General features: G+C 26.4%; 2 protein-coding genes across 2 annotated transcripts; both read left to right on the top strand.

Annotated features, from left to right (window-relative positions):
• The first annotated feature begins 11,614 nt into the window (after window positions 1-11,614).
• Window positions 11,615-14,593, top strand: LOC145835220 (ribosome biogenesis protein NSA2 homolog). Its single transcript, XM_082942780.1, has 5 exons — window positions 11,615-11,803; window positions 12,289-12,424; window positions 12,891-13,037; window positions 13,401-13,569; window positions 13,946-14,593. The coding sequence occupies exons 1-5, from the start codon at window positions 11,640-11,642 to the stop codon at window positions 14,110-14,112; spliced, it is 783 nt and encodes a 260-aa protein (XP_082798906.1). The 5' UTR covers window positions 11,615-11,639; the 3' UTR covers window positions 14,113-14,593.
• A 47-nt stretch (window positions 14,594-14,640) lies between these two features.
• On the top strand, window positions 14,641-24,024 carry LOC145835219 (serine/threonine-protein phosphatase 6 catalytic subunit-like). The gene is made up of 6 exons (XM_082942779.1): window positions 14,641-14,846; window positions 18,012-18,163; window positions 19,946-20,133; window positions 21,017-21,131; window positions 21,485-21,618; window positions 22,084-24,024. Exons 1-6 carry the CDS (start codon window positions 14,651-14,653, stop codon window positions 22,208-22,210), a joined length of 912 nt encoding a protein of 303 aa, XP_082798905.1. The 5' UTR covers window positions 14,641-14,650; the 3' UTR covers window positions 22,211-24,024.
• The last annotated feature ends 13 nt before the right edge of the window (window positions 24,025-24,037 follow it).

The raw sequence follows: 24,037 nt of genomic DNA, 5'->3' as shown, positions 1-24,037 counted from the left end.
TACTTTAAGACATTTGTAAAAAAATATTTAGATAAACAAAAAAATATTAGTGCAATTAACATTATTTAAATATCATATGATTATAACACAAAGAATAAATAAAACTTAGATAAAAAGCATAATGAAAAGCGCAGCTTACATTTACTTACCTCATGATTGCAACATGAACGTAAAAAAAATAAAAAATAAAATATTCTAAATCACAGTTAAGCAAAATTGAAGTTTTATAGCCCTAAACTAGCTTTTTTGAATAAAAACAATTTAATAAAAATATGATCAAAGTTTTGATAAGTCTTTATTTGTTTAAAATTACTAAACAATTATATGTGCAATGTAAATTTTTAACGTTTAAGAAAATATAAGATAGATTAAGAAACTTTAAAAAATCAGAGTTTCCAAAAGTAGGCCATGTGGCCTCCTTGGGGGCCATAAGCAGTAAAGGGGCCACAGAGGGGCAATGAGGTCATAATTTGAAAATTACACTAGATATTCTGGAGTTGATGATGAAAAGCAATAAAAAAGGTCTCTAGTGTTTTTAATGGTAGCGTTTTAATATTATTCTTGTTGGAAGGGGCCATAGCTTTTTTAATTTCTTTAGATGCGGCCTTTTGAAAAAAAGTTGGGAAATCCTGTACTGAATAAATACTTATGACTTCTGTTTTATGATGAAAGTTTTTGTTTTGTGGGATTCCGCTTTAGTAATTACTTGAAACTTTAATGACTTTTAACATATTTGTATTAGGCTAAACATAAGTAATTAAAGAACAAAAGTTCCTAGGTACTCACTGCCGGTTTGGTACGCACTTTTGCGCAGTGTACAAAGAGCGAACCTAGTTGGTAGATAAGTGTATTTTAAATTAAAAATTTTGTATTAGTTCATTCACAACCTGTTTTTCGATCAACAGAGTTTTCTTTTATAACGTCTAACTGTTTTTAAATATCTTTTAAGTAACTTATAATAAGCAGAAATGTTAGTTACATTTACTTTTGTATCTTTTACGTTCGATAAGCTGTACTCAACTGCAGAGCTGTGTTTGGTTTCCTGGAATCTGTGCGACCCCGAAAAAAAGACGAAAAAGGAAGGTTCTGTTAACTAAAAACGTTGTTTACTTATGTTTACTTGTTTAGCAGATTTTCTTTTGTTTTCATTCCAAAATTGTAAATGTTAATAAAACAAGTATTTAAAATTCTTTGACAACCAATAAAGCTATAACAATAGTTAAAATTTAGAAGTAAATTATTTTCTGACTCAATACATTTGCTTTTGTTATAAAAATCTCTAAATAATCATTTTATTTTTTAATTTTCGACAACTTTTACATAAATCTTAGGTAGTATTTAAATCTAGATCCAAATTTTTATTATCATAATACTAATTTTGTTAAAGAACAAGATTTATATTGGTACTGAAATGTTTATTTAAACACTTACATAGTATGTTTATTATTTATATAGATGACTGAGGACAGTTTAATGTCACATAGGACAGTTATTTTGTCTCGAAGAGTGGCAGTTTTATAAACAGTCTAAGTAAAAAAATCTTCAATGATTCTTTCAATAAACTACAAATATTAAAATTTTATTGGGTGTTAATTGTTCCAACTCGTACAAAAGTAGATTTAATTGGACATAGTTCAGTTACCATTATAGTATATAGTCCCGATACTAAAAATCTAAAATATGCTTTGTTTAAAGTCTGGGTTTAATTATACTGGGCACAAAAGCCTTTTATAAGTAACAGGCCAATTTTGTGCTGCGAGCCGTAGTTATTTAAAATTACAGTGTTAAACAACAAAGTAAACCTACGATAGACTAAAAACACGCAAAAACTATTGGTGATATCATTTTTATTTTCAAAAACTTAAATTTAAAAAATGGTGCTTTACAACACTATTTTTATTCTTTAATTGTTTATATAAAGAATAAAAACTACAAATTTAATGTAGGCTTTCTTTGCATTAAAATTTTTTAAACCTACAACAATAAATTGATTCAAATGTGATAACTGACTGGGAATATTGATTTAGTTGGGAATTGGTCAGGTGGGAAGCGATCGGGTAGAAATTGATCTGGGTTGGAATTGATCCGAAGGGAACTGATCGGTTGGGAATTGTTTAGGAAGGAATTGATTTGGGTAGCAATTGATTTAGGCAGGAATTGATTTGAGTTGAAACGGAAACGATTGGGTTGAATTTGTTTCGGGTAGGAAATGATTAATAATTTTTCTTAAACGATAAAAAAAGTTTTCAAAAACCTGGTGTACAAAGGAACCTTTAGGTTATAAAATGGAAATATTTCGGGTTGGAGATGATTCGAGTAGGAATTAATCGGGTGGGAAATGATTTGAGTGGGAATTAATCGGATGGGAAATGATTCAAGTGGGAATTAATCGGGTGGGAATTGTGCGCAGATGTGAAATGTTAGTGTATCAAATAATAAAGTTAATAAAAACATATTTGTAAAAACATATCAATTTATACATTACAATATTGACAACAGCTGTGTAAAGTGCTAGAGTTTATTGTCGCTAACAAATCTTATGATTATATTTTTGTAGCTAAACTTCCGTGGTTTCTTGATCAGGTTTTTTATCACCTTGCTTATCAGATTTGTTGAGTAACTGTTCCACAGCTTCCAATTTTCCGATAAGGTACCCAAGTGCGAATCCTCCTGCTGCGTATGCGAATTTTGACCAAGCTGAACTTGAAGATTTAACCTGCTTTTCCTTGGAATCCGACATGACTTAATTTTAATTTACCTGAAAAGTTATTGGTTTAGCCTATTTCAAAACATTACTATGACATGTGTGCTTTCAACTTCAAAAACTCAGTAAATATTAAATCAACGGTGGAATCTAAAAAAAAAATAGTATGAGTTTTTAAAGTTTGCAATCAATATAAAACTATAACATCAAACTAACAAAGACTTAGCTTAATAATATACGACGTTTTATGCGCTTTTAAATTAAATTTAACAGTGTTTTGTTACTAAGTAAATACAAGTAAATCTAAATTAAACAGAAAAAAACTTTAAAAAGATAAACATTATTAAACTAAAGTAACTTTATAAGTAAACACTTTATAAAAAAGTTTAAACTAATTTTATGACTTAATAAAGTTGTTAAATTTGATTTCTATAAAGTTTACAAACTTATCTGAACCCATAAATGTTTCAATTAATTACGATTAAAAATAATTAAAGCAAATCAAATCATCATGAATTTAAGTTAAAAACAAAGCAAAATTTCTAAATAAGTTTTACAATCTAAATATAAAATAAGGTAATTATTTTTAACTCTGTATTTTTCCTACTGCTGATATTTGACCTAGCATCATTGTTTTTATGATATATTTTTGTATTTTTTTTATAGTCTTATTAAACAAACTGTGATATAAAATGGGTGTAAAATAGCTTTTTTACTTTTAATATTAAAATTAATGAAAGCTTAAAATTAATTTTTAAAGTAAATATATTTTGTATCCTTTTAGTATTTAATTTTTTTTTTATAAACATAATTTTTTTAAAGTGATTCATAATAACTGTAAAATTTATAAAAGGTCCTCAAGTAGTCAAAAAAGCAATAAGACTTAATTTTTTTTTAACTTAACTAGGTTCCAAAGTTAAGCTGTCATATTTAGTGTATAAATGTATTTACATGTTTATAATATTATTTTAAAGTCATATAAACATTAACAACTAATTTTTATTACTACTTAATTATTTTTTAGCACATATTCAGGACTGCCAAATTTTTCCATGTTTTTTGAATTTCTTTTAAGTCTTTATAGATACATGTTTTTTGGTTTATTTTTACTTTAAAGCTAAGTTTAAAATTATAAACTTTATTAAGCAATATAACAACCTTGAAAAAATACTGTAAAGCTACGTTAATTGTGTTTAAAAAAACATTTGATGGTGAGAATTTTTTTACCTATATGGTAAATTTTGTTTAAAACTAAAAACTTATCATATGAAAACTGTAAAAATTCTAGGTTTTTCCAAGTTTTTTATAATTCTTGTTCAAAATTGGTTTCTTTATTTTTTAATAATTTTTTTTTAATTCCAGATATTTTTCAAAATTTCTCAGACTCCAGGTTTTTTCAGGGTTTTAGCTCAAACTGTAAAATTGTAGGTTTTCCTATGATTCCATTTTTATTGTTAACCCTGCATATTACGAATCAAAGATTAAATACTTATAAAAAAATAATTATTACTTTAAATATTCTTTTCAGTTTTAGACTTCATCTAAAAAGAATTAACTATGGCCGCCTAAACAAATAATTCATAAGCTTTATTTATGAACTTAATATTAAAAACAATTTACTAATTAAAAAATATATGTATCTGAATATGTTTTAAAACAATATTAAAACAAAAGACCAATAATTTTTTTTCTTTGAACATTACTTTTTAATATACTTTCAACATATTTATTTAAAAATTAACAAAACTAATACTATATTAAAATTTTGTTTTAAAATTTATTCAGTAAAATGTTTACAATTTAGTAAGCTGACAAAAAAATAATAAAGGCATGGAAAACAAATTAATAACTAAAATATTTTTCTTCTTAACTCAATTTCTAATCACATTATAAAATACCTGTTTAAAGAGTTAACAAAATTAATACTCTCTTATTAAGAAAATATGCATTTATCAAGAGAGTTTACTAAAGATATATAACTAAATATATTTTGAAAATACACTCTGTAAATTAACAATGTTATAGTATTAAGGTTAAAATGTTTTCAGTAATATTAACTTACTTCTGATATTAGAATGTTTATTTTGTTAAGCCCAATTTAGCATAGGTAAATTTTGACAGACTCTAGGTCTAGAGTCTAGGACATTAAAGTATGAAACCTACTACTTTATCGACGCAAGTTTAAAGATTTCTTCTTGTATGAATACGTTAACAAATACATTAAGGAAGTTTTTTGATTAAAAAGAAGAAGGGGTTTAATTCTTTTTAGTCTTGAAATACGTTAGTCACCATTAAATAAATCTGAATACTCATTACTTAAAAAACATTTTTCAATTTTAAAAGTTTAAATTAGTTTAAAGCAGGGGTCGGCAACCTTCTATTACTCGCGGGCCATTTTTTTTTTCAGAAAAAATGGGCCGCACCATTTAGAAAAAAGTCTTCTAGGGCTGCAGTTATTTAAAAATAATTACAGTAAACACTAGAAAAGTAATACGTTCAACCAAAAATATAAAAAAAAAACATTAAAATTGCACGTTAAAAGAGTATTTATTAAAATAAAATCCTAGTTGTAAGTTGTTATTGTATTTTTTTTATCTTTTTGTTGTTTTAAAAGTTGATTTTTGGCTAAAAAGTAACTCGCGGGCCGCAGGTTTGGCTTTTAGGGCCGCAATTGTTTCGCGGGCCGCAGTTTGCCGTCCCCAGGTTTAAAGCTTATCAACGCAAATATAACTATGGTTATATATAATGATTGGATATAACAATTACTTTAACCATTGTTTTTAATACAAAAGTTAAATGAAACTAAAACATAAATTGAAGATGTGTTGACTGTTGATAGAGAAAAAAAATGTTAAAGGAAATTATGAAGTTCTTTTAAGTACTAGAATAAATACTTATATTAAATAAACAAATCAATTAATAAAGAAATAACAATTTACAAAATACTTAAAAAAAAAGCACTAAGTTATTAAAATACAATTTTTTTTTAAGAGTAAAAATTATTTTTATGAACTCTACTGTAAAAACTTTTAAGTTAATAGAATAACACCTATATAAATATATTGTTTTTTTGTTGTTTTATAAATTTTACTCTGTATTTGTTTTAATTTTCAAACCTATTTCTTTGCAACTCAGCACAAAATTTAAAAAGAGCCAGTTTGTTAACTTTAATAAAAAAACATAATTCTCTCATGAAAAAAGCCATTTTTGCCACATCAGTCCATTATTATTGAGTGTAATAGCTGAAATATTTCAAAATATGTAATAAAATTAAATAAATTATTAAAAATGATAAATATGATAGATTTTACTATATAATGGAGATCAACTTTGTTCAATGGAAACAGTAGAAATATCAATCTAAAAAATATGTGTGACATTAATTTATACACACAATTTATTATGGTAGTTTTCAATACAAATCTAAAAAAAAACAAACAAAGGAGACTAACTTTTAATACAATAAGATGAAAAAATATGATCTTAACAAATTATTAATAGATATTAGATAGCTAAATGACAGAAAGGTCTTTCTCTTAACCAGTTCCATGGACAAATGTTGTTTGTGTTCAAATTCAGATTTTTAGGTTTTTAAAGATAAGTTGCTTGTGTTCAATAGCTGAAATAGACAAGTTCAACTAATGTATAAAGTATTTTTAATAAAACTGAAAACTGTTCCAAATTGCTAATATGTGCAAAAGATAATTATCTTTATTGTAGGTAAAATGTTTTTTATTAAAATTGTTTTCATAGGAAACTTTCAGTTACTTGTTCAATTTCTTACAACAATGTTTGATTTAATTAATTGTATGTTTGTTAGAATTCATTTATGTAATATACTTGAAAATTCCACCCAAATATTAATTTTAGTTTATTTTTCTACTAGTTAAATTATTTTGTACCCTTATATGTAAAACCTTGTTTCCTAGTTTTGCATTTAAGTTGATTTTGTTTGAATTGGACTATGAATAAAGGCATGCATTTTATAATACCTATGAAAATATGATATGTTAAATTAACAGTAACCAAAAAGATAAACTCTTTAAATCTAAAAATATAGTTTTTAACAGTTTTACAAATTGTTTATACAATTATCTAAAATTTATTGAAAATAATTTATTTCTTGGAAGTTTTATAAGCAATGACTTTAGAAGTAAGTCAAATACAAATTGATGTATTCATGTAAAAATAGATTTAAAATTGAAATAGCATTTTCATTAAACCTAGCAAACTGCAGCGTGCAAGCTGGATTTAAAAATTCTTATGCAATTGTTAAAATGTTAAAAATTCAAGTATTATCTTTAATATATAATCTTTAAGTTTTGTTTTTGTTTAAAAATAAGTATTTAATGATTTCTAAAGCATATATAATTGTTCCTTTTTTGACATGGCAATCCCTAACTTCAATATATATTGACTAAATGCAAGGTAGCCACTAAATCTGGAAACCTGGAAAAACCTGGAATTTGACAATGTAGGCTAAAAAAGTCTGAAATTTTAGAAGTTTTGCAAAAGTCTGGAATTTTGAACAAGGATTATAAAAAACCTGAAATTTTAAACAATTTTTACATGTTAAGCATAAAAATTTGACGTGAAAATCTATCTAATAGATAACATTTTTTGACACTATTAACATTTTTTAAAATAATAAACATATTTAAAGTAGCTTAACAGTATTATTTGCAATGTTGTTATACTGCTTAACACAGTTTTTAACTTTTAACTTAACTTAAAACTAAAAATAGAACCAAAAATGTGTGCTTTCAAAAACCTAGAAGAAATTCAGAAAACCTGGAAGACATTTATCTAAAACCAGTGGCCACCCTGTAAATGTTATACATCAGATATTATTTACAGCTTTAAAGAATTTAGAATGAATTTTAAGCTTTCAATGACTAGTGATTAATGATCAAAGTTGAGAATAAAATTGGTAAGAGAAATGCAAACTTAAAAAGCCAAAATTGTTAATTTAATTACAATATATTATTATACTTTAAAAGCCAGTTATTAAAAAACTTAATAAGATTTATCTTCAAATTACTGAGCTGTTTTATTTGTAAAAAGAGGATTTCCTATGGAATTATGAACTTAATGTTTTTTCTCAAACTCTCAGTTTAAAAAAATTATATATTATAATATATAATGTGTTTTATTTTTTCTGCAAAATGTAAAGGGTATGGGGGGGGGGTTAATCACTTTTTTCACAATTTGATCTTATTTTATAGAGTTTTAAGTAAGCTACAAGATGCTCTTTACAGATTTGAATAATTAAAAATTACTTTTTGTGTTATAGCTGGTCAAAGTCAGAGGCAACATTAGGTTCCTTATTGGAGGCGCAAACTAAAACCACATAAAAAGACTATTTCACTAAAAATATATCTTCTCAAACGTTTTTTGGGATAAAGACCTCAAACTTTTAGACAGTGTTCCTTGCAATATTCAAAAAATTCTATCAGAAGGAATCTAAAAATAAAATTGTAAAAATAAAAAAAAACAGTTTTGCTTTTTGTCATTAGATTTTATTTTTTAATTTTTGAAATTTTGTTCCAAAAGAATTTTCTAAACAATGCAATGAATATTTTCTGAAAGTTTGAGGTAGTTATCTCAAAAAGCATAGCAGGAGATAGATTTTTAGTGATTTCTAGATATTCACTGTTTTAGTTTGTGCCTCCCATAAGGAACCTATTGTAGTCACTAACTTTGAACGGCTACATCTCAAAAATTATTTTGAGTTTAAAAATCCGTAAAAGCAACTTAGTGCTTAGTTAAAACTCAATAAAATGAGACTAAATTGTGAAAAAAGTGTTAACCCCTATGCCATTAATATATTATGATTTTGTATTAACTTACTATTGTTTTATTACACAACTATCTAATTATAATTTCATTGACAGTTTTATATTTGAAAATAATTTTTATTTTTAATCTAACAGTCAGAATAAGTTAACTTTTAAACATTGAATTGTTATTAAGGTAAAGTCATAACAGTATAATTAAAATTACCATAAAAGTGATTAGTGGAATACCCAGTTAAATTAAAAAGAACTTTTAAAAGGTACTAATCAATCTTTTATTAATATAATTGTTGTTAAAAGTTTTATACAACTTGTATTTATTGTGTACTTAAGTCATATATAAAATGTATAATAATGTGATTTATATTAAAAACTCCTAAACAAAAGCTAGTTACAATATGAACTGTAAGGTCAAATTTCAAAACCACAGAACAATACAGTAAATATTACCAGAATTTCTTACTGCGAATCAGTTATATAACAGTTCACCTTAAACAGTTTTACTTGGACAGAAGTAAAGTTTTCATTCACAAACAAAATAGTAGCACTTATTTATTTTTAGTAATGCTATGGAGGAGCCCAAATATAAATAACAAAACTTGACCTATATTTAAATTTATAAGTATAATATAATTTTCAATAAACCTTAAAGGTAAAGTCAGTTTTGTAAAATATTTGTAATATAAAAGTGTAGAGGTATAGCTTCTTATGGATGACAAAAACAAAAACACAAAAAATATTTTTATTCTATAAGTCTGTCCTATCTTTTTAACTAGTCTTATTCAAATTTTATAGTTGGTCCATTATTGATTTTTCATAATTTACACCAAAAAATTTTTTCTTAAAAAAAAACATCAATTCTCTAAAAAAAGGAAAGTTATCTGAAAGTTTGAGGTTTCTAGCTTATATAATAAATGTGTATAGTTTTTAAGATAGTTTTCAAGTTTCCAAGTAATTTGACAAACAAGTTCAGCCTGTATGTTGTATTAGAAATATTTTACAAAATTAAACATATTTTTAAAGTAATTTTTTTTTATATTATACAAAAAGTGTCTCATATTTTATACTTCAAATTTTCATATAGGAGTTAATGCTCTGTCTGTTGTATAATAGTGTTGAACCCTTATATTGCCTTAGACATTTAAAGTTTTATTCTTAAAATAATCTACATATACAAATTATCATGTAACAGCAATAGCAACAACTTTCCATATTTTATTACTTCCTCATCTTTTCAACATCTTATATAACAATATAATCTTATATCAGGGTTGTCACACACAGTTTTAAATTGAAAAAATCTCAGAATAGCTCAGGCTAGTTTAAAATTAAAAGTTTATCTCTTGCTGACTGAGGCAGTTTTACTTTTTTCAATCTCTAAATAGTTATAGTATTTTTGAAAACCCCAATCAAGTTCATTTATAAATCTTGAAAGATATTTAGTTGTTCCAGTTTCAATATTTTGATAATTTACAATCAATTTTTATCATAAACTTGATTTTTATAATTTTTAAAACTTAAATTATTTTTTCATATCTGTGTTTCAGATTTTCATTTAAGTACTTAAAAACAACTCTGAATAACTCACGATAGTTTAAGGTTACTGAGGACAGTTTTTAGTCACTAAGCATATTTTTTGACTCCAAGAAAGGCAACCCTGACTTATTTCAAGCCAGTGTAGTTAAAGTTTAGATATATAAAACTAATTGTTTTACAGAGAGTGTTTTGTTATTAAAGTTATTTAGTAACATAGTCATAATAAGACTTTTATTGAGCAGGAATAACTCAGTGTATTAGTTTCATAAAAATGTTCTCTTGTTCCGATATTTTCTTAAGTTCAATGAGTAATTCAGGGATATTTTTTACCAAAACTAATATTATCTTTTATAAAGCTTGAGTATGAGCTGTAAGTCATCTTTTAAAGCATCTAAAAATTTAGTTAAAGTTTTGATATGAAGTCTGTTTTTTTAAACCAAGTTTCATGTGGGAATAAGTTTATATACTGCACTTATTTTGTGAATTGTTTCAGCCATCAAATACTTATAAAAATCTATCTGTTTTTGATTTGTTTTTGAGCTAAAAAGTTTAAATTGTTAACATTTCTTAAATAATATTTCTTTAAAATTTTTTAAGCTTTTACAAATTGGAATAAAAAATATTTTAAAAATAGAAACTTAAGATTAAAAAAAAATAAACAGTGGTTTAAATTTTTTTTCAAAATAAAGTTTTGATTCTAAAATAAGTATTTAAATATTACAAACATACTAATTGTAAATGTCTAATAATGATAGGTTAAATTTTGGAAAAAATAAAGTTTTATGGTGAAATATTTTTCTTTTTCTTTTTAGTTTCAACCTGGCATATTTATCCTATTAAACTCTTTAAGGCTTATTCCTAATTTATTTTACAAAAAACTAATAAATTTATCAAGATCTTAAAAGCTTCTGATAGCCAGACTTAACAAAGTGAAAACAGTTTGTACCAAGAAGTGTGTAAGCCTTCTTTATCCTTGTAAGCAGTCTGTTTTGTATGCTCAAATAATAATCAACTTGAAAATTTAAACAGATGAAATAACCTATTTAAGAGAATATATTTTCTTACAGCACAAGCTTTACCATATTTATGAAAAAAAAGCATTGCTTTATTTACTTAAGCGTGAAATTAACAACTTGAAACAAGCAAAAATATCTTTGCTTCAGTGTTTAATTGGCATAACAACTATTAGCATTTTGACAACTCTGAGTTTTACTTTTATTTAGATCCTAAATATTTTTAGGATTTTATTTATGACTCAATAAGTTAATTGGATTTTGTCAAACTTTAATTTTTTTTAATCTAAGATAAAAAAGGATTTCTAGTTGCACTCCCATTGTTTCTTAGCAATTAACATTTTAAAACAAACAACTTGTCAATTAAAACATTTAACTTAATTTAAAAAAACTCTAATTTAAGGGTGAATTCAAAGGGCATTTTTGCTTTAATTTTTTTCAAACTTTTCTTTCTTTTTTCAAGAAAATATGTTAAAAGATCATACAGGACAATCACACTTAAACAAAAGCAATTAACATTTTGTAATACAAGTTGTATGTTTAACTTGGAACATTTTTACAGAATCAATTTTAAATATCACTTAAAACAAGATGCCACAGAACGAGCATATTGAGAGGCACATCAAGCTTCACGGGCGTAGGCTGGATTATGAGGAGAGAAAGAGGAAAAAGGAGGCTCGTGCTCCCCACGAGTTCAGTAAGAAGGCCAGGAAGACCATTGGGCTGAAGGCCAAGCTGATGAATAGGGAGAGAAGGTAAGAATATCAAATAAGTGGTAATGTAGATAATGAAGCTTTCACAAATTTTAGGACTTCTGTTTAAACCTTATGGTTTCAAAATTTTATAATCAATACAATCAATGGTTATTTATGATTTAGACAATTAAGTCGAGCCTATTGCTTTTTAGTTTCACTTCATTTGAAGCTACTATAAGTTTAAAGGCTAAAGTAATGAAAGGAAAGACATATCAAACAGTATTATGTTTGTTACTTAATAAAATAATGAATATTTTTATAATTTATTATTTATTATAAAAGATAATAATGGTACCTATGATTCTGAATACTTGTTAGAATAAGGAATAAAAGTGTTTTTAAATTAATTAAATTTAAAAAAAGTTGTTATCTGTTGACATAGAGGTAAGAAACTATTTAGGGTTAAAGACTACCAAAATGACTTCAAAACATATTTTGTATAAGTAAAATGTTAATCAACTACAATGTAAACAACTTGACTTTAGGCTTGAGAAGATTCAGATGAAGAAGACACTGAGAATTCATGATCAGAAAAACACCAAGCAGAAAGATAATGACAAAACACCTGAAGGAACCGTGCCAACTTACCTGGTTGAGAGGGAAGGCCATAACAGGGCCAAGGTTTGCATTGAATAATATGTTTTAATTTAAACAAATGAGCATAAATCAATAAATTAAAAGGTGCTGTTATTTCTACTGTATACAAGTAATTTTTTTTAGCATGCAAAAAGTTAGAATGTTAACTTTTTACAATAACTTAGTAGCTTTGAACTAAGTAAACCTTTTTACTACCTTAATGTCTTATAAAGAAAGTTTAACATAAATAAACATTTTCTGTTGCTTGTAATATGAGTTGCTATTATAGTACAACCAATTACAGAATAAGTTTGTTCATTTGAAGTATTTATTTAATTTTTTAATTGTTTTCAACATTATCTATATTTATTGTACCTATATATTCACAATTTGTTGACATCTCCACTTTAAGCCTTATTTGTTCTTGTTAACATGTATCCCTACGTGAGGTTTTAGGACAACTAACACAATCACAACTTTATTTAGTTAAACTTATCAAACTTTTTAACAGGTGCTGTCCAACATGGTGAAGCAGAAGCGTAAGGAGAAGGCGGGCAAGTGGAACGTGCCAATTCCTAAGGTGAGGGCACAGAGTGAGGCAGACGTGTTCAAGGTAATTCAGACTGGTAAGAGAAAGAAGAAGGCTTGGAAGAGAAAAGTTAGTTTTCAAAAATTTTTTGAATATATAAATCAATTTGATTTTGTTTGTGTTTTATGTTGCAACTAATTGAAATTACAGTTTTTAAATATTACAACTGATTTAAGTAAATCATGAAAAAGATAGTTTCTTTTAATTATTTTAGAAAAATATTAAGCACTTTTTTACAGTTTTTTCCTAAATTTCTTATATTCATTTATCTAATAATGTTATTCAATTGAGTTGGTATATAAAATGTAAGTGTAAATGCATTTCAATCGATTGATTTGAATTATTTTTTCGTTAAAAATTTAAGTGTTAAAATAACTAATATTATTGCTTAATGACAACGATATTTTTACTAATTTAGTCCAAAAATTTTAGGTAACAATGTGCACTTACGTGCCCGACACTTTCACTCGCAAACCGCCAAAGTACGAGAGGTTCATCCGCCCCATGGCCCTTAGAATGAAGAAGGCTCACGTGACCCACCCTGAGTTGAAAACCACTTTCTGCCTTGATATTATCGGTGTCAAAAAGAACCCTTCATCAGGTACGTGTCTAGCATACAATAGAACTGTTTTGTATTTTAACACATTTGAAAAGATTTTAAGCTTTACCATTTTTTGGACATTTTTAAATTTTTTGTAATAATTTTTTAAGATTAAGATTATATTAACACTTTACTTAACATGACTTAAGTTGATTACTTGAACAATCAAAGATAATACATTTTTAAACTACAAATTAGTTCACAAAATGCTATTGATCTGATATTCAAATTGAATCAACTAATAGTAATACAATGTTGTATTTATAAACTACAATTTATACTTGTTATAAATACTCATCAATACAAACCTAAAATTGGAATGTCTTGACTTATTGTATGTAATAGTTTGTTTAAATAAGTCTTTTTTTCTCAACAGCCATGTACACCTCACTCGGAGTATTGACCAAAGGAACTATCATTGAGGTGAACGTCAGCGAACTGGGTCTTGTGACCCAAGGTGGTAAGATCATTTGGGGAAAGTACGCCCAAGTCACCAACAACCCTGAGAACGACTGCTGCGTCAACGCTGTTCTGTTGGTGTAATAGTATCGCACAAGGGGAAATTACCTATATAGAAGAATATTCGAGTTCTTTAAATGGATTTTTCCTTTGAATTTAGAAAATTGATGGTCATCTACTGAAGTGACTGCAAATTTAGAACATTTTTATTTAGAGACATTTTGTGTTGTTTTGGTTTATTGAATGCTTTTTCATATTTCGAATGATTTAGTTTTTTAGAAATAATTTTCTTTAGACCTTAATAAAAATTTTAAAGTATTAAGTTTAATAGTTTTAAAAGATCTTATTTGTGTTCTTAACATATCTGTCGACAAGTTTAATTTCAGTTGCATCTATAACTTAATTAATTAAAGATTTTTAAGGTTTTTTGTTTGTGGTGTTTTTGTTAATTTTGCTGTTCACAATAAGACATGGATTGATAAATAAATCTAAATTTAATTTACTTACAGTTCTTTGTACTCGATCCACCTATAAAGTTTAGTTTTTGATTAGAATATTTTGCTATTAGAACAACCTGATTTAAATTTAAAAGGTTTTGTTAATTGCAGCAAACAAATATATAATGAAAGACATAGAAAAAATCTTGGAAACGTGTTCAAAGTGCAAGTACCTTCCTGAGAGGGAGCTGAAGCAGCTGTGCAGTCACGTGTGCTCAATACTCATCGAGGAATCGAACGTGCAGCCGGTTAGCACTCCGGTCAGCGTATGCGGTGACATACACGGGCAGTTCTACGATTTGCTGCAGTTGTTTAAAACTGGTATGTTGCTAATGTACATTACATTATGTATTGTTACTTTGAATATTTGTTTGTTGCTAATGCAGTTGTACACATACTTAAATTGCAAGTAATGTTGATAATTATCACATCTGTGAGTGTTAGTGGTGATATACACGGGCAGTTCTACGATTTGCTGCAGTTGTTTAAAACTGGTTGGTTTGCATGATCATATAGTGTATGACATTATTGCTATTATGTTGACAAAATGCACTTCGTAATAAATTGTTATTATGTATATGTTTGCGGTGACATACACTGCAGCCGCTTTAAACTGGTTAGTTTGTACTTTTGTTTTTGGTGTAGTTAAAAAGAAAAATAAATTTGATGAAAGCCTGTGTGCTTAGAATACTTCAGTTATTCACGATGTTTAATAAAAACATACTATTAGATTAAAGTTAAGTCCCGAGTGTATTTTGATTCAAGTTAAAGGACTAATCAGTTTTAATTCGTTTTTATTTGTTTTGTAAACAGATAAGAAACTGTTTACACTATAAGATTGCAAAAGTAGTGTGATAGTAAAAGTCTTCCAAGTAAATGTGGATCCGGTGTGAACGACTTCCAAATTAAAGAAAAATCATCCCTAATGTAACAAATTAGTAAATGTTTATATATCTTTGCGTTGAATGTTACAATAATCATGGTTAATTATATAGTTTTTTAACATTGTTCAAAACTGGTAGTAAAAATATACTGCTTGTTTACATACAAACTGGTTAATATTCGTTTTAAAATCTATATATTAAGGAATGTATTTATACTGGTGTTTATAAGTATAACTATAATAAGATTTTATTTTGCCACAATACTTATCTAACAATCAAACCGAAAGTATTTTAAGATTAAATATCTCAGTTTTATTTCTATCAATGTTATAATAGAAGTACAAAAATTCAAAACTAACAAGTAGAGATAAAAATAATTTCATTTAGAAACATTTTGCTTCGTCACAAAAAAAACACAGTTTCACTAACTGTTGTTTCACAAACAGCTAAAAGATGATCTCTAGTAAAATCATGCAAAAATTTATAAATTTGGATACAATGCCAAGGTAGTTTTTATAATCGTCTTGAAAGTGGCAGGTGGAAAATTTAATTTCGAATATAGTGTGGCGTCGTCTGCAGATAAAGGGCAAAATACAATTGTTTGAATAATTGAGAAATTTCTAAAATTAAACTAAAAGATATGTTAACAAACAAGTTGTGTGTTCAGTGAAAGTTTCAAATGCAAAAGACTGTAATTTAAGGTTGCGAATACACTAAATACGTAAGAGTACGCCGTAAGCGATTGCTTTGAAAACATTTGTTAGCATTTCCATACCGCCCAAAGCTTTTTGAACAACAAAAAGTTCGTTTTTGCAAAAATGTTTATCTGTAAAATTGATCTTTAAAACATGAACTTTAAAAACTTTATTTGAATACAATGCGCGTTGCCTGTTCAAGCGGCAAGTGTAAATAGTTAGCGGTTGGTATGAATTTAAAAATAACGCTGTACTGAGTGCAGAAGTAATATTAATAAGTAAGATAAGTTAGTTATTTAAAATATTAAGCATTAAAAATTATATCTCAAATAATAAAATTAGTTTAGGGTAAAAACAAAGATGAAAAAGCTGGATGTTAAGAATAGTTTTGAAAGTTTTAAAAACGAACATGTTTCAATTATGAAAGTATTAAACTTATTTACTTTTTAATTGTTTGGTTTGAAAATACTTAAATGATATTTTTGTAATAGAATGACTAAAAAAAGAAAAATAATATAAATCATTTATTAAAAAAGCGGTTTCAGTAGTAATTAAAAAAAAACGGTTTTTTGCAAAACATAAAATACTATTAATTAAATAACACACTTAAATACAAAATTAAGATGGAAAAATAAATAAGTCTTTTCGATTTCAAATAAAATTTCTAAATTATTTTCTAGTAATTAGTAATTAAATCAATGACTAAATTAGTAAATGACTGTAAATCCGCTGTTACACATGTAGTTAATTAAACAATTTAATTATTGTACTAAAATTGTTAATCTTAGAAATAAAAAAATAAATTTTGTAATTATTATCTGTACTTATTGCAAAAAGCTTGCTAGCTTTTGTGGTTGTTGAATATTTGTTGAAATAAATAGCATAACTGTTAAATAAATCTTGGTTACATTGAAAATAGTAGTATTTTGTTATTGCTACGTTTAGTATTTAGAAATTTAAAAAAACTATTATAATAGTATATAGTTAATAATAATCGAATAAACAGTTATTTTGATTTAGACAAAATGCTAATAGATAACACTTGCAGTAGTAAATTAATTAAAAGTAAATAGCACAATGTTTTTGTTTGTTTAATCTAGACTTGAAAAAAAAGTTACACAACAATACTAAGTTTTATGCAAATGAATACAGTACACGGAACTTGAAATTATGGTATTTTTTTATTTAGAAGGAAAATTTTTTCTAGTGATGATTTTATTGATATTTGTGTGAACGTCAGCGTATTTAACTGAAATGCATCAATTTAAAATGCATTATCGAATTAAAAGATTTTTTAAAATTATTTCTTCTTCTTCAGGTCATATTTTTAAATGTTTATCGTTGGCATTTTGTAAGAAGTACGGTCTCTAATGACATCATAGATAATAGTTTTGCATCAATATATATCGATTAGAGCGATATATATTAAAATGAGCATTTTGAATTTAAAATAAAAGGTTTGATTGTGTTAAATTTTTTTTACTAATTATTTATATTTTAGTTTTTTTAATTATAATTTTTTTTTTTCGTAATTAAATTAAAGTGATTTTTAAGCTAAAAAAAGTATAAAAACTAAATTATTTGTTTGTTGCTTACCTTCAAAAGCGTATAAAAGTAATTGATCCTTATAGTTTTATTTTATATATAAGAGTTATCATATTTCACAGTTGAGTTACTTATGCTGTTTATTACACTAACGACTTGATGACTTTTAACACATAGTTTAGTAATTTTTCTTGACAATCAACATTTTTAAATCAAACATCTCTTTTATATACAAAGCTTCAGTAATACTATTTTTCAAATTTAAAAGATTGCAGGAAAAATTGCATAGGTTTAAACACATTTACAAAATTAAAGTTAGTACACAAGTAAAGTCGATGATGTAAATTGAATTTTTCTCACAGGCGGTAAAGTCCCCGACATGAACTACGTGTTCCTGGGCGACTTCGTGGACAGGGGATACTTTTCGCTGGAGACGTTCACGCTGCTGATCGCTTTAAAAGCGAAATACAGCAGCAGGATCACCTTGCTGAGGGGCAACCACGAGAGCAGACAGGTTGGAGTTTGTAGTTTTTGTAACAAAGCTGAATGCCTCATATCAGTGCGATTAATAAGTAATTACAGTGTAGTGTACGTTTTCAGATAAAAATCCGTCTTCAGTAAACTTATAAGCTAATAGAACTAACTGTAATATGCAATAAATTTTTTTATTTTTTGATTTAAAAAAATTGTTAATGCAGAAGAAAAATCACAAATAAAAAACTGACTTGTCCTGGAATGATTTACTGATTTTTATATAAATCTTGTTTTATGTAATGTACATGGTATAAAAAATGTTTGTAAAAATCTTCATATGAGTTGACAGCTAAAAACAGTTTGTAACTGTTAGTAGATATTTACAATTGTGTAAAGTTTTTATACAAAAAGGTTCCCTTGTATCTTTTCAACATTGTGAAAAGCATGGGTATAGGTTTTATGTACGAGAAAAATTAAACTTTCAATACTTTGAAGAAATTAAACACTGCCAAGTAGCTAACTAAAAAAGTAGCAGAATAACGTTGCTGTAGGGTAATCATGGGAGTAGACTGGTTAATTAAGTTAAAAAAAATAATGAAAATTATTTAAAATAAAATATACAAAGAGTGTAAAATTGAACGTTTAAAACAACAATATTACTTTTTTTAATGTTTTTATACATTTTGAGTACAGTTTTTATCTATATCGGAAAACAAACTTTTAGTACATTCATCAATTTAAACTTTGCTGAGGGGTAAGTAGACATATGTTTGTTAGATTACAAATTTGTATTGTTTGTTAGATTTTGACATAACTGCTACTATATTTTCACAATTTTGGATAAAAATAATTGAAAATAAACAATACAATCCTCTCATATCAGTTCTTGTTTTTATATAGGTAAATTTTACAGTTTAAAATTTTACTAACAATTTTACTTTTATACAATAATTAAGTTTTTTTCTTAAATAGTTAAATATGGTTAAACCATAAGTCATTAAACTTCGTATTTATAGTTTCTGTCAAAAACAAAACTCAATTGCACTTAAGTTAAAATTAAAAAATTGCTGTTAGATAAGTTCACTTCAATTGAATTATAGCAATTGGCAAAATACGTTTTAAGTACTCGGTGATAAAGTTTTGATAATATTTTTCAAGGTTATTTAGTCAATTTTCCAAGTAGAAAACAAAGAAATTGTTAGAAATAAACAGTTCTTGGTAGTACTTAAATATATTTATTACTGCAGTTAATTTGATAAAGCTTCCTTTATTTCTAAAGTTAAATGGTGTTGATACAATAGTCATATTATTGATCTAGTTTGATAATTTTTACCATTCAATTTTGTTATACCTATATTTACGAACATGAAATACCAATAAATAATAAAGAACAAAAACTTTTGTTTGTTAGATCTTTTTAAAAAGGTATCCATTAGACTTGATATTTTAAATGTTTTGTTTTGACTACAGAGTTTAATTTATACGTGTCAAATGTTTTCACATTAAAACCAAACCATTTTACTCAGAAACATCAAAAACAAAATTTCAAAAATAAATGTTTGCATTTTATAAACAATGAATTTTAAACCTACCATTGCAAATTAACCTAAACAAAGAATATTTAAAATTAAACTTTATTATAAAATTTTACCTCTTAAATAGGTAACCACAACTTTTACGACAAATTCTTAGTGAAGTATCTCAAAACATTTACATATAAAAAAAAAATGAATTTTTAAGCTTATTGGGGGCTACGTTTTTAATAATATTATTTATTGTTAACTAAATTTTTTTTTCATGAAATGTTCTTTCTCTAACCCAGGTAACGCAGATATACGGTTTTTACGACGAGTGCTTGATGAAGTATGGCAACAGCAACGCTTGGAGGTACATAACAAAAGTGTTTGACATGCTGGGCATCGCTGCACTGATCGATTCCCAGATACTCTGTTTGCACGGCGGTCTCAGCCCCGATATCAGGACCCTGGATCAAATAAGAACTATTGACAGGTTGGTATTGGTTTTAAATAATGATAGATAACAAGTATGTTTGTCTTTGATATCAGGACCTTGGAACAAATAAGAACTGTTGGTAGCTATGTTTGTTTCTGGCTGAAATAAAAATTGTCAGTGATAGATTTGTTTAGGTTTATCTTAAATGCGTAAAACATAATAGACCAAAACAGCTATTTGAAGTTTAAAATGACAATTAATTTGCAATTAGAGGTACTCGTAGATCTACCTTAATCAATTAATCTAATCTAACTGTGACTTAGAATTGATAAACATTTGTCTTGTTATCATAATGATAAACTAATCATGCCTTTAACAAGTTAGTAGTTATTTTTTCTCAACAGTAATTCATATTTTAAAAGCAGTTAAAACAACTATAGAATTTTAAACCAACAATAGTTAGTTTATAATGAAATTAATAATTCAACGTAAAACAAGATAAAAGTAATTAAGAAATAATTTATACAAATAATATTTCTAACAAAGCATCATTATGTGGTTCTACACAAGCCAATAAACATTTTAATAATTATAATTAACAAAAATTTTATAATTAATTTTTTATTGCCACACTGAGGTTAAGTGCATACTTTAATAATTAGAACACTTAAAAAACAAGCTACAGAAGTTGATCTGCTAGTAGTTGTTGAAATTGCATGATTTTTATTGCAAATACTGTTCTAGTTGATAAATAAGCCTAGTTATTTTTCAGATTACAAGAAATCGATCAATTAGTTATGATACAATAGCTAATTATTTATTTTCGGACTAAATAAATACTTTTCTATTTTGAAAGTTAGATAATACTTGGATTACAAGAATTCCTGCACAAAATATAAATATATGGAAACGCCTAATTGAAACTATTTTTTTTTTGCAGATTGCAAGAAATTCCCCACAAGGGACCGTTTTGCGACCTCGTGTGGTCGGACCCCGAAGACATCGCGACGTGGTCCGCATCGCCAAGGGGGGCAGGGTGGCTGTTTGGTGAGAAAGTGAGTTTATTTTAAATTGTCTTTTCAAGTAAACTTTAATGTTGAAAGCAAAAATGTGAGAATTCTTTTATGTGAGTAAGATTATTAATGGCTTTGCTGAAAGCTTTTAGTGTTAGTTTTTTTCTTGATATTTGTTTCAAATAAAACGGTTTTGAATAAAACTAAGTTTTTGAGAATGTGCCTACTATTTTTTAATTCAAGTGGGCTCTTTTATTTTTTTATCCACAAGTTCATTAAACTGTATAAAAGAAACTCAACAATTTTTTTTTCATCACAGGCCTTACTAAAACATAACGCATTAGTATTTGACATATGCATCTATATATGTATTGTAATTTGACCATTTTCAACAGGTAACATCACAATTTGAAGACATGAACAGTTTATCGCTGATTTGCAGGGCTCACCAGTTGGTAATGGAAGGATACAAATACGTGTTCAATGATAAACTGGTGACTGTATGGTCCGCACCCAATTACTGTTACAGGTATGGTTTTTTTTTAAGACAAGTATAAATGTTTTATAAATAATTGTATTAACTCAATAGGGTAACAGCCACTTAAATAACTGATTTTTCACGTGAATAAGCGCTCGATTTGACACCCTTATACAATTTAGAACATTTTTAATAATATAGGACAAAAATATTTTAACAATCTTGTTCAAATACTTTTTAATTATTTTTAATAAAAGTTAGTGCCAAGACAAAACTTATTATATAAACACAGCTAAATCACTCATTTATACGCTTGAATTTTCAATCTAAACAGTTAAGCAATTTTAGTTGATGAAGGCCCAAAATAACTATAATAAAGTTTTCATGCTTTTAAAAACAATCAACTTGTGTTTAACATTTAAAATATGAACAGAAACTCAAGAGAAAAGTTATCAATTAAAAAATGAATTTATAAATTAAATATATTTAAAATTAAAAATTAAAATTTCTCAACAGATGTGGAAACGTGGCGGCGATTCTGCACTTCGACAACCCGAATCAGAAAAAACCCATTTTGTTCAGCGCGGTTCCGGATGAGGAAAGGGAAGTCCCCAACAGGGTGGCCACCCCCTACTTCATGTGAGAGCCAATCAGAAGGCCCCAAAAGCTCCGTTGTTTCAATTGAGCCAATCGCGTTCCGATCTTCCAATCTGAGAGCTTTTTTAGTTTCTAAGCGTTTTTTCGACTGTTCTAGTGAATAAAAAACAATTTTTTAATTTAAGTTTTGCGTCGACCAAAACATTGAGTTATTTATTTGAGTCTTCCACTTTTTGGTATAAAAATCTAGTTTTTATTGTAATGTCTTCCGTTGAATTCCTCTATGGCTTCGCTACTGGAAAAAAATCCAAGTGTTTAATTTGTAGTTGTATGGCCAAATGTTTGGATTCAGTTTTAAGTTGATATCAATTTGCAGGACTCCGTTTATCATTTTCAAGCTAGCTCTATCAGTATTTTTTGGCGGGAAGAATGTTAACCGCTGTTATCGGCTAATCACAAAAAAATCTTGTTTTGTCGGGAAAACATTTTTTGTCAAACAGTTCTGTAGATCATGCTGTTATATTAGTGGATGTTGCAAGATAAAAACTTTTTTTGATATACATTTTAATATTTTTAATTTATTTTAACTAATTCAGCTCAGTCAAAATGTTAGCTACAGCAAAATTTTATGTTTTTAAACTTAATTTTTCTACTTGCAAATTTTAGCTATTTTAAAAACAATATAATTTAACAGCCATTGATACATATTTATTTGAGTTATATATTTATAATGAATCATACAACTAGCATTTTAATAGGTTATGCACGGCTCTTAAAAGCTCTCTCTAACTTTAATTTGAATGCTGTGAAAAATTTAAATTACAATTAACTGCTCTAGGAGATTTGAAAAAAAGCTGTACTATAATGTTTTTTTTTTTGACTTTTTTCTGCTGGATTTTTTATACATTTCGATTGTTTCTACGGACAAATTTTGTACTAATTTAATTGAAAACATCAAGTTTTGTTTTTCTTACATTGTTAGCTTTGCAGAAATTGACTGAAAAACGTTTAAATTGTGTATTTTACTAAAAACAAAATGTTATAATTTATTCCGTTTATTTTGGGATTTGAGAAATTGTTTAAATTTTTAATATTTTTAATTTTTTTTTAAAATATTTTTGATTCTGCTGAAGCCCCATGTTTTCTACAGCGATCACTGTTCACAGTTCTTTGTTGATTTTTATATTTAATATTTTCTTTTAAATGAATAATCATTTTATAAAGATTTTTTGTAGTTATTTGTCAAATATTCCACTATATACAGAGATTGTGCAATTATTTCAACTCTCAAAAAAGTGTACAACCAAATTTATGTTGATGTGCCTTTTATTGTTTTGAAAAGCATCTTCTAAAAACAAGTTTTTACTGTTTTAGTTTTCCATTTTTGTCTTTAAACTTGGTTCCCTAACGACAAATAAATGATAGTTCTTTTAGCTTAAGCTTCAAGTTGCGTTCCGAGAACTTCAACTTGTATCATCTAACAATTATTTTTATATAAACATTTTTAGTCATCATAATTATATATGTTTAAATTTTTGTTTTTACCTTGGTGCTTTCGGACCTTGTTCAAGCCTCTGCTTCGACAAGTATTTATTTAAAAGTTAGAGTTAATAGTATAATAAAATTTAAATTAAAATTCTAAATGCCATAATTTTCAGTTTATCAACAGCGGTTTGTTTTTCTAGGTTTAATGGTATTTCTCTAAAATAAATTCATAAATAGAAGACTGTAGCATTAAAAAAAAAAAGTTAATAACAACTTTTTTTGCTTATTGAAATTAAAGCTGTGTGTTTCAAAAACGTTTTAAGATAACATAAAAACAAACTTATTTTTTTGTCCACTGTTTTATATCCTACATTCAACCGAATTGTGA

This window comes from Thalia democratica, chromosome 4, assembly GCF_965202585.1.
Source record: "Thalia democratica chromosome 4, ktThaDemo2.hap1.1, whole genome shotgun sequence".
Taxonomy (NCBI): Eukaryota; Metazoa; Chordata; class Thaliacea; order Salpida; family Salpidae; genus Thalia; species Thalia democratica.
The sequence above is the reverse complement of the archived record's forward strand: the minus strand, read 5'-3'. Positions and strand labels throughout refer to the sequence as shown.